General features: G+C 44.4%; 1 protein-coding gene across 2 annotated transcripts; it reads right to left on the reverse strand.

Annotated features, from left to right (window-relative positions):
- Positions 1-2,846: 2,846 nt before the first annotated feature.
- Positions 2,847-6,294, reverse strand: LOC129836131 (fidgetin-like protein 1). Of its 2 annotated transcripts, none has more exons than XM_055901953.1 (2): positions 6,253-6,294; positions 2,847-5,401 (listed from the first exon to the last, which is right to left on the reverse strand). In XM_055901953.1, exon 2 carries the CDS (start codon positions 5,382-5,384, stop codon positions 3,438-3,440), a length of 1,947 nt encoding a protein of 648 aa, XP_055757928.1. In that variant the 5' UTR covers positions 5,385-5,401; positions 6,253-6,294; the 3' UTR covers positions 2,847-3,437. The 2 variants fall into 2 exon arrangements, with proteins under 2 accessions (XP_055757928.1, XP_055757927.1); XM_055901952.1 differs by having other exon boundaries at positions 6,115-6,276.
- Between the last annotated feature and the right edge of the window lie 5,271 nt (positions 6,295-11,565).

Consider the following 11,565-nt stretch of genomic DNA (forward strand, 5'->3'; position numbering starts at 1 on the left):
GAAACCACATGATCACCAAGCAGTGGTACACTAAGGCTTGAAGGACAGAGGATTTGATTAGGTCATTTACTATAGTTCAAAAGATCTAGCAATAGAGGAGTAAGGCTCAGAATTCAGGAAAATAACTACAAGGCAGGGCACTGAATACTGGACAACAGAGGTCCATGATAACCTGAGAGAAAACAGTGCTTACACACAGAACCAGACAGAATGACTGCCGGGGGGGAGGGGGTGCTAACACACAGAGGACCCGAGAAAGGAATGCCAGGCCAGAGAGAAGATGTGGGTGAATGCTACATATAGCACAGAGATAACCTAGAAGAGTGAAATAAATTGCCAGGGGGATACAGAACAAGAGAGTGGACAACTAGCTAGCTAGCACACTGAGGATGAGGCAGTGGAGCATGAGGCTAGGGCCAGGGCTCAGAGGACCAGGCCTAGCTTCCTGGAGAGAGCGGCGAGGCCCAGCAGAGGAGCTCATCAGGGCTGTGCAGCGACAACGGTGTCCTTCCAGATGGCTACTATGTGATTCTGCAGAAATGGGAAGCAGCTGTGGGCAGCACCGAGGCTCCCTCCACGCTTCACTGGGACCTAACAGGGGAGGGAGGACATTTGCATAAAAGGATAATCTGGCCAACCCACTCTCCCCCTGCCAGAATCCCAAATGTCACTTCCCCTTTCGGACAGTTTACTGAAATAGGCCTACTCTACCATTTAAGAATCAGTGAACTATTCCATTAGGGAGGATCCTATTTGACCATGCCAGATTATGTCCAGAGAAAAAGATAATGAAAAAAAAGCATCACAATTTAACATGCCCACAAATCATATCTGTTAATCTTAGGAATTGTTGGAAAGGCGTTTATCCATGGACTGCAAATGTCATACTGGTCCTCACAGGTTTAGATTACATGCGCAGACCGTGGGCGACCCTGATCATAGCTCGACTGGGACAAATGATAGGGCATAAAACTGCGAAACATGGATGTATGGGCCTATTTGGCAGTCAGCAACTAAAATAATACATAGGAAATATTTATCTCCAGTGTATCATCTTATATCCTCTTGACAGGGGTCATTTTCCTTTGTAGCCTAGTACTGTTCAACTTCAATTCAAATCCAAAACTCAACCCAACATTCCTAGACATATAACATAAGGTGTTAAAGATACAAGACGGTAGAAGATGACATTATTCTTGGTGTCAAGTGGCTGGATCTGCATGCACCAGAGGAATTCTGTGCATCTGGCCCGGTCCAGCTGCGGGGAGCCCCGCTGTTCTAACAAGCTTCCACCAGCCCTCTGGGATATGCTCAGTACTTGCATTGCTGGCTAATTTTACAAAGTTTCAATACTGAAGCCAACCCCAGAACTCTGAAATATTAATCAGCGACTTGACAAAAAGATGAAAAATACATGAAATACTTTTTTCATGGTCTTCCAGTTTTTCAGAGATTGTTTCATGAAAATTACATTACAATTTCATTTCATGTGTGCACAATCTATAATCGTCTACTTCTCGACCAGCGGCAGTCTATGTCCAGAAAGGCGATCAACTTAAAAGGAGATCAACTACATTCAAAATCTCTGTTGACTCCTTATGCATCTGGAGGACCAAGAATTGGCAGAGAAGGAAAAAAGTTGTGGCTTTAAGGAGAGGACAGTCTTGCATTTGGTGAAACCTGACTAAATAGCTTTGAAAGGTCAGCAGGATACCTAAAGTACTTGTTTTGGGATGATTCAAATATGGGTTCTTACACAAATATTAAATAACAGTTTTCCTGTTTTGTCAAGTACCAGCTTAATAGCACATGGTCATTGTGGCAGGAAGAGAGGCAATACAAGGCAGATCTGTGGGCAAGCCTTAACATGAGACCAGGATACTCTCAGCATTAACCAACTTCCCCAGCCATGGTTGGCACATCCATCACTTAAAGGCCCCTTGCAGCCACTACCTCACTGTTATTTTTATTTTTTTACAATGAGAATGGTCAAAAAAGGGGAAAAAAATGCTTCTTAGCAAAGACCAATTTCTTAATTCTTAAGCAAGAATTTAGCTAGGTCTGTCTGGGAGTTGTCTGAGTTGTCTAATTGCATGAGCCTAATGGGAGGGATCGGATAACCTGAAAACTAGCTGCTATTGGTAGAGAGGTTTGAAACACTCTTTGTTATTGGTCTATTAAAGCTGCAATATGTAACTTTTTGGGCGACCGACCAGATTAACATAGAAATATGCGTTATAGATATGTCATTCTCGTTGAAAGCAAGTCTAAGAAGCAGTAGATATGTTCTATGTGTTCCATTTCTATGCCTCTCATTCTTTAGTTTCGTTTCTGCGTCTTTTACTTTCGGTTTTGTACACCAGCTTTAAACAGCTGAAAAAAAAAAAAATCCAATACCAAAAATATTGTCACAGCGGTTTAGATGGTACAACAATTCTCTACACTATACTTGCTTGTTCTGTCACGAACTGAAAATAGGCGAAGTATTAGAATTTTTACAACCAGCAAATGGCGAGGCGATTTCTGCATAGTGCACCTTTATCTTATACCGCCTGGTGATGTCGGCAGGCAGGCCAAAACTCCACCAAACCAGGCTCAAATTTCAGGCGGTCTTCTCAAACAGCCTTTACACTAAAAGGGCAATTTTCATCATTTTCACAGTATTACTACAACCCCTTCGTGTGGATATATATATATATATATATAACACAGTAAATAGACCAATAAGAGTTTCAAACCTCTCTGCCAATAACAGCTAGTTCTCCCCTCCCCACTCAGACCACTCCCTGACAGTCCTACCTAAATAATTACTTTACAAATTGCTATTTGATAAGCTATTTTTATTTATTTTTTACCATTTTAATTGAAAACAAATCACAGTGAGGTACTTCATTTTTACCCAGAAATTATTTGATAGAGAAAAACAGCTGCATTGGACCTTTAACAAACCGAGTTGATGAGAAACTGATAGCTGATGTAGGCCTATATTCATCTACTTTGGATAAACAGGTAGCGAATGGAGTGAAAAGGGAACATATTGCCACATGGCCCCATAACCCATCCTCAGAAAAACACTTTGCCACATTTCTTCTCTGTGTACAAAGGAAAACCTGTTTGCAATGCAATACCATAGAAAACATTCAGCAACTTTATTAAAGAACATATTACTTACACCAACATCTTACTTAGTGAATCCAAGTGTAGAAAAACAAATAACCTATATTTGTGAATAAATACACTGTGCCAATGATCAGTAAGTGAAAAATCAAGTTAACATTCAGAAAGAATATTAAAATCTTATGGTAGTCTGTCGCAGGAAAACTAACATTTAAACGCTAGGTCATTTACTGAACAAAACAAATTAAATATATCACCAACAGCAGTAAATGTTAAATATAGGCTGATATTTGTAATCTGAGTCTATACTGCTGCCCAGATCAACGACCACAACCAAAAGTCTTGTTCCACTCCTCATAGAGCTCCAGGTCTTTGGCTGAGACGCTGGGCCTTACTGTCCTCAGGGCCTCCTGGAAGTCACAGTGGAGGATGGGCCGCACCTGGTCGGGGGTGATGGTGGCAATGTCACGGAGCTGGATGCTCCGGATGGGGCCAAGCGCTGCCTCCCGACACAGCCCCGTCATATCAGCCCCAGAAAAGCCCTCCGTCCCTGTGACCACTGTCTCCAGCTCGTCCTCTCCCAGCTGGCTCTTCTCGCGGGCCATGAGGTGAGAGACTATCTGCCGTCGGGCAGCTGCCTCGGGGAGGGGGATGTAGAGGCGCTTGGCAAGGCGGCGCCGGGCCGCTTCGTCTATCTCCTGAGGGCGGTTGGTGGCCCCCACCACCAGGACGCGGTCGTCGGCTGAGGTGGCCGCCCCGTCCAGCTGAACCAGGAACTCTGTCTTTATCCGTCGGGATGAGTCGTGCTCCCCGTCCATACGCTGGGACAGAAGAGAGTCGATCTCATCGATGAAGATAACAGCTGGCTGATGGCAGCGGGCGATGGCAAAGAGTGCTCTAACCATTTTCTCTCCCTCCCCCACCCACTTCGAGGTGAGAGACGAGGCACTGATGCTGAAGAAGGTGGCCCCTGACTGGCAAGCGATGCACTTCCCGATCAGAGTTTTTCCTGTGCCCGGGGGCCCGAATAGGAGGATGCCTTTGGGTGGACCACGGAGGCCAGTGAAGATGTCAGGCCGGAGCATAGGCCACACCACAATCTCCTTAATCGTGGCCTTTGCAAACTCCAGGCCAGCGATGTCGTCCCAGGCTACGGGCGGACCATCGTCCATAATTTCACTGATGATCAGCTCGATGATCTTGGGCTCAAAGTTTTTCAGACGCTCGTCGACTGGCTGAGTCTCCTGAGCATTGCTGCTACCGACACCACTCTCTATGTCCTCCGGCCTCGACATGGGGGACACAAATTTGGAAAATGTCCCCCGTGGCCTGTTGGCCCCCAGTGACTTCTTTGTGGCACCCCAGACGGTAGCTGCCATCGCAGGGGGCTGCTGGGCTCTCTGGGACTGGTGTGGGTGTTTTTTCTGCTGATCAACAATAAACTGCTCCCTTGCCGTTTTGAAGTTTGTGCCACCACAGCATGGGTCTTGCCTTGCCTGTCCTCCAGATGCCCCCCCTCTGCCATTCTCTCCACCAGAGTTGTAAAACGTCTTCCTCTTGGAGGTGATAGAGTTTAAGACAGACTGGTGACCTGCAGGGGCTGGTTTTGGTTGTGGTGGAGCTGAGGAGTGCTGGCAAAACAGAGACTGGGCCCGTGCCGAGGGGCCAGCGGAGGAATGGGGGTAGCTGGGGACTCCCTGAGCGCCTCTTGGTCTTTCTGCTGTAGCACTATGTAAAATGCTGAAAGTGCTGTTGCCCTCAGGCTTGGGCCATGATGGCGGCCCCGATGCTTTGAATGGAGTCTCCGCAGCGTCGAGTCCAGTGGAAGGAAGAGACAGGCAGCTGCCTCCTCTCTCTTGTCCAACGAAGATGTTAACATCTGCAGGTGCAACAAGGGACTTTCCACCCCCTGTCCCAGCCCGAAGCATCTTCCGCACGCACGGCAGCTCCAGCACACCTGCAGTTGTCAGGGACGATTCCCATTTGTCGCTGTGGTTCCTCTGACTGCGGGCCAGGTGCAGTACTCTCTCTGCATAGTTGTTAAGCCCCGTGCGAGGTTCTTCCGAGTCCAGCACTGCAGCATAGCGCTCCGAGTAGGTCCTGAGCAGGCTGCCTGTGCCGGCCTGAGAGAGCTGGGCGCTCGCCCATGCATATTGTATGGCAAGGATGTGCACCCGATAGGCGTCTGCCGTCTGTTCAGGTGTGCAGGTGCCAGATGAAATGTCAAAGGACCTCCTCTGCCACTCGCCCAGGTGTGCACCACTCATGCCTGGCGTGCTCCCGCCTGTTTGAGGAATGGGGGACAGGAGTTATTAAAAATGCATGACCCAAGAAGCAGCCAAGCAAAAATAACACTCTTATAAATTCCATGAGCCTTAAAAAAAATTTTGGTGTTGAATGGATCACCACATTATAACTTCACTTATTCAATGTAAGTCATGTCTAGACTTACAAGTATCTAAAATTACATAGCCAGCTATGACATATTGGGATTATGAATATACCGATAAGTGAAAAATAACGTAGTGTCAAATATGTACCCCTCTAGCCTGTGGCAGAAGCTAGCTATGTGTCCCCTAAATTACTGTTGTCATTTGTGTTCCAGGTTGTCATTTTTCACTCGCGCTGCGCATATTTTCACAACGCGACGCCGCCAGGATAAATGCTGCGCGACTGAAACAAAACGACTTGGAACACAATTTACACTTAGGATGCTCATTTTCTCGGGGAAGAGGGATGCGCTAGCCCGGGTTTCCCCCGAACCAGCAAAATAAGATCTAGCTCGAAAAAAAACATAGAGCTAGCTCGAATTTGGCGCTGATTTAAAAATGCCAATGCCATGGGAACGGGGTTCCATTGTTAGCTAACGTTAGCTCACTGTTCCTAGACCTTTTAGCTAACTACTGTAGTACCGGCTAAGATAGCAAGAGCCAAGTTAGCTAGTTGACTTAACTACTAACCTACTGTAACTGTCGTGTTAGACATATCTTGACTTACCACAGATAAGTAACAAACAGTTGTAGTTTGGAAAACAGAGAGCATAACTTTTTTTGCACCATGAAAAGTGGTTATATCAATATCATATTCGCAGCTGGAAGAACAAAAATAATTCCCGCGCCAACTCTTTGAACTCACCCCTATGTTATTTTTGGGTACGTCAGGTGACCTTTCTTCTTCTTCTTCATATTTTTTTTTTTTTTATGGTCTTCTTCTTCAATGATATCATGGCGGACCGCAAACAAACTTTAATGTGCATGCTGCCACCTACTGTGCTGGAGTGTATTCTGCCCAATTCTATACTATTTTTTTTAAATATATATTTTTATTTAACCTTTATTTAACTAGGGAAGTCAGTTAAAAAATGTTTTATTTACAATTACGGCCTACCCCAGCCAAACCCAGACAACGCTGGGCCAATTGTGCGCCGCCCTATTGGACTCCCAATCATAGCCGGATATGATACAGCCTGGATTCAAACCAGGGACTGTAGTGACACCTCTTGCACTCTTGCCTCTTGCCTTAGACCGCTGTGCCACACACACTGCCATGAAAATACATTTCTAAACCAAATAAATCCCTTCCAACTCCCCAACCCCCTAACCCCATTAAACTTGATCTATTAAACTCCACCCTTGTTCAGCATGTCAACAACCATATCAAAAGTAACATCTGTTACCCCCAATATCCTTTTTGCCGTCTCCACAACAACCTTCAACCTGGCATTTCTGCTTTCCACAACCCAAATCTTATTGATAACCTTACCAATAAAAGCTATGAGGTCAACTTTATTCATTATCAAAGGGTCCTTTGACACCACACATTCATGAGAGCAAGATTTCTGAACCCATCCTCGAAACCATGCCAGGACCATCAGAAGCACCAGCCACAACAGTAAATCCACTTACTACAGGAACATCCTTATAAGCTCCATCAGTCCGCGCTGTAGTTCTACCAATCTGTCTTACAGCCTCTGACTGATCCTATATCTCTGAGCCTCTCTAGCGTCTCTCTGCACCTGTCATCCACCAAATGCTACACTGAGTTCTCCCCCACAATTACAGCACTTAACCTTCACATTGCTTCAACATTCACCGTAATCATGTTCACCTCCACACTTGGCACATCTTTTCTTTCCTTTACAATGAGCAGCTACATGTTCCATTCTTTGGCATCTAAAACATTGCAGTGCATATGGGACAAATTCTCTAACATTGAAACTAAGGAATCCTGTCTGCACTTTTCCAGGAAAACTTCCTCAAACCTCAGCATCCCTGATAAGCTTTCACTTATTTGACCCTCTTTCCTACTGATCAACCTTTGGGCCTCAATCACTCTGCCTCCCTTCACATTTTCTTTAACATCATCTATGGACATAGATATTGGAACCCCAGTGATGACTCCCCCCAATATACCTTGGGGCTCCTGAGTGGCGCAGCAGTCTAAGGCACTGCATCTCAGTGCTAGAGGTGTCACTACAGATGCCCTGGTTTGAATCCAGGCTGTATCACAACCGGCCGTGATTGGGAGTCCGATAGGGCGGCACACAATTGGCCCAGCGTCGTCCGGGTTTGACCGGTGTAGGCCGTCATTGTAAATAATAATTTGTTCTTAACTGACTTGCCTAGTTAAATATGAAATAAAACTTGGTTTTACATGGTTTTATTGGCAGACTACATCCCAAAAGGTGTATTGCCACCACCTACTGGGTGGGGTAAAATACTTTAACGAAAATAAAAACATAAAAATAATGATAATGAATAAATAAAACTAAACAAAAGTCAATGTACTCTTTCACTTAGTAAAATGTACTCAGATCCCTAAACAGGCTCTGGGGCCTGAGACGGGGAAGCATCTTCAGAAAATTACATCTGGAATTGGCTTCCTATTTCACAACAAAGCAACCTTCACTCATGCTGCCAAACATACCCTCGTAAAACTGACTATCCTACCGATCCTCGACTTTAGCGATGTCATTTACAAAATAGCCTCCAACACTCTACTCAACAAATTGGATGCAGCCTATCACAGTGTCGTCTGTTTTGTCACCAAAGCCCCATATACTACCCACCACTGCGAACTGTATGCTCTCGCTGGCTGGCCTTTGCTTCATACTCGTCGCCAAACCCACTGGCTCCAGGTCATCTACAAGTCTCTGCTAGGTAAAGCCCCGCCTTATCTCAGTTCACTGGTCACCATAGCAGCACCCACCCGCAGCATGCGCTCCAGCAGGTATATTTTACTGGTCAACCCCAAAGCCAATTCCTCCTTTGGTCGCCTTTCCTTCCAGTTCTCTGCTGCCAATGACTGGAACGAACTGCAAAAATCGCTGAAGCTGGAGAGTCTTACCTCCCTCACTAGCTTCAAGCACCAGCTGTCAGAGCAGCTCACAGATCATTACACCTGTACATAGCCCATCTGTAAATAGCCCATCCAACTACCTCATCCCCATACTGTATTTATTTATTTATTTTGCTCCTTTGCACCCCAGTATCTCTACTTCCACATTCATCTTCTGCACATCTATCACTCCAGTGTTTAATTGCTATATCATAATTACCTCGCCACTATGGCCTATTTTATTGCCTTACCTCCCTTATCTTACCTCATTTGCACACAGTGTATATATACATACTTTTCCCCCTACTGTATTATTGACTGTATGTTTGTTTATTCCATGTGTAACTCTGTGTTGTTGTATGTGTCGAACTGCTTTGCTTTATATTGGCCAGGTCGCAGTTGTAAATGAGAACTTGTTCTCAACTAGCCTACCTGGTAAAATAATGGTGAAATAAATCAAATAAAAAAGACAGTATTCTCTGCAATGTTTCAGCTGTGAAATCTTGGAGATCAAAGAACCTTTTAGCCACTTTCACAATGATTTCCAGTTTCTTCGATTTTTTTGTTAATTTGTCCTGTACAATTAATCACCTGAGCAATAAACGCAACAAAATCAACTTTCTTCACGATTAGTATTTCAGGATCTCTCAACTGACGGACATACACAGACTATTGGGCATCATCCACTGCCATAGCAGTGTGTTTCCAGCTACTCTTCTGGACTGTGAGTTCATTACACTTCGTAAAAACATAGCCCTACCAACTAACCCTACACCCATTAAAAACCTCACCACTATTCCACTACTTGGCCCTAACTGATCCTACACCAGGCCGGCAGCCTGGGAGGACCTGACACTATCACTCAACACAGCTTGTAACTCTTCTGCAGTAAAATCTTCTACACTAAAGTACATCTCTGCAGCTGCCACCAACACATCTATTCTCTGTGATTTGTTCCTGCTGAGGCAGGTAGCCTAGCGGTTAAGAGTGTTGGGCCAGTAACTTAAAGGTCGCTGGTTCGAATTGCTGCAACATAACCATAAGCTTGGCAAATGTCAGGTGACGTCACTCCCACGCAACGCTCGTTTCTCAACCAAGCAGGGATTTGTAGATCTATGTAGCTATGCGGAGGGTTAGATGGGACTTATCTTTACTCCTCCTGTGAACACTTGTGTAGGAGAGGTAAGGCACTATAGTCTAGGGTACAATTTGAACTGGGCCTAACCTTGAGCCCTCCCCTCTCAATGCAAGTGCATGATGCCATCTGGTGGTGAAGATATAGCTAATACCAGAAAACTGCTACTGTACTATGGGAATGAAAATATGTTCAGTTAAATTAGGGATAGTTTTGGCCAGTCCAGAAAATCCAGTCCTAAAAGTTCAGTTCAAGTCCAGTCAAGTATACTCCAGTCCAGTCTAGTCAGTCAAGTCTATATACAGTACCAGTCAAAAGTTTGGACACACCTACTCATTCAAGGGTTTTCTTTATTTTTACTACATTGTAGAATAATAGTGAAGACATCAAAACTATGAAATAACACAAGTGGAATCATGTAGTAAGCAAAAAGGTGTTAATCAAATCAAAATATATTTGAGGTTCTTCAGAGTAGCCACCCTTTGCCTTGATGACAGCTATGCAAACTCTTGGGATTCTCTCAACCAGCTTCATGAGGTAGTCACCTGGAATGCATTTCAATTAACAGGTGTGCCTTCTTAAAAGTTAATTTGTGGAATTTCTTTCCTTCTTAATGCGTCTGAGCCAATCAGTTGTGTTGTGACAAGGTAGGGGTGGTATACAGAAGACAGCCCTATTTGGTAAAAGACCAAGTCCATATTATGGCAAGAACAGCTCAAATAAGCAAAGACAAATGACAGTCCATCATTACTTTAAGAAATGAAGGTCAGTCAAGGCGTAACATTTTAAGAACTTTGAAAGTTTCTTCAAGTGCAGTCGCAAAAACCATCAAGCGCTATGATGAAACTGGCTCTCATGAGGACCGCCACAAGAAAGGAAGACCCAGTTACCTCTGCTGCAGAGGATAAATTCATTAGAGTTACCAGCTTCAGAAATTGCAGCCTTCATGGTCGAATTGCTGCAAAGAAACCACTACTAAAGGACACCGATAAGAGGAAGAGACTCGCTTGGGCCAAGAAACACGAGCACACAGTAGTAGGACATTAGACCGGTGGAAATCTGTCCTTTGGTCTGATGTGTCCAAATTAGAAATGTTTGGTTCCGCTGTGTCTTTAAGAGACGCATACAGTAGTAGGTGTGGTTCCCACTGTGAAGCATGGAGGATGTGATAGTGTGGGGGTGCTTTGTTGGTGACACTGTCAGTGATTTATTTAGAATTCAAGGCACACTTAACCATGGCTAACACAACATTCTGCAGCGATACACTATCCCATCTGGTTTGCGCTTAGTAGGACTATCATTTGTTTTTCAACAGGACAATGACCCACAACACACCTCCAGGCCATGTAAGGGCTATTTGACCTAGAAGGAGAGTGATGGTGTCGCATCAGATGACCTGGCCTCCACAATCACCCGACCTCAATCTAATTGAGATGGTTTGGGATGAGTTGGACTGCAGAGTGAAGGAAAAGCAGCCAACAAGTGTTCAGCATATGTGGGAATTCCTTCAAGACTGTTGGAAAAACATTCCTGAAGCTGGTAGAGAGAATGCCAAGAGTGTGCAAAGCTGTCATCAAGGCAAAGGGTGGGTATATTTTGATTTGTTTAACACTTTTTTGGCTACTACATGAATCCATGTGTTATTTCATAGTTTGGATGTCTTCACTATTATTCTACAATGTAGAAAATAGTAAAAATAAAGAAAAACCCTTGAATGAGTAGGTGTGTCTAAACTTTTGACTGGTACTGTATGTCAAAACAGGGTTGGACCCCGGACATTGCTCTGCATTGCATTTAACTTTATAATGTTATGTCTCATTATTTAATTAATATAATCTGCTGGGTTTTGAATAGGAGGCAAGTTCAACTGACCATTATTAGGCCCATGCTCTCAAGTGAACGAGATACATTCAATCTGGACATTTGTTCAGGGGTTACATCTGTATCAATTTCAAACAATCAAATAGAGGTTTCTC

This window comes from Salvelinus fontinalis, chromosome 37 (assembly GCF_029448725.1).
Source record: "Salvelinus fontinalis isolate EN_2023a chromosome 37, ASM2944872v1, whole genome shotgun sequence".
Lineage (NCBI taxonomy): Eukaryota > Metazoa > Chordata > Actinopteri > Salmoniformes > Salmonidae > Salvelinus > Salvelinus fontinalis.

Coding starts and splice junctions, on each gene's coding strand:
- LOC129836131 (XM_055901953.1), bottom strand. CDS start 5,384: ATGAGTGGTGCACACCTGGGCGAGTGGCAGAGGAGGTCCTTTGACATT.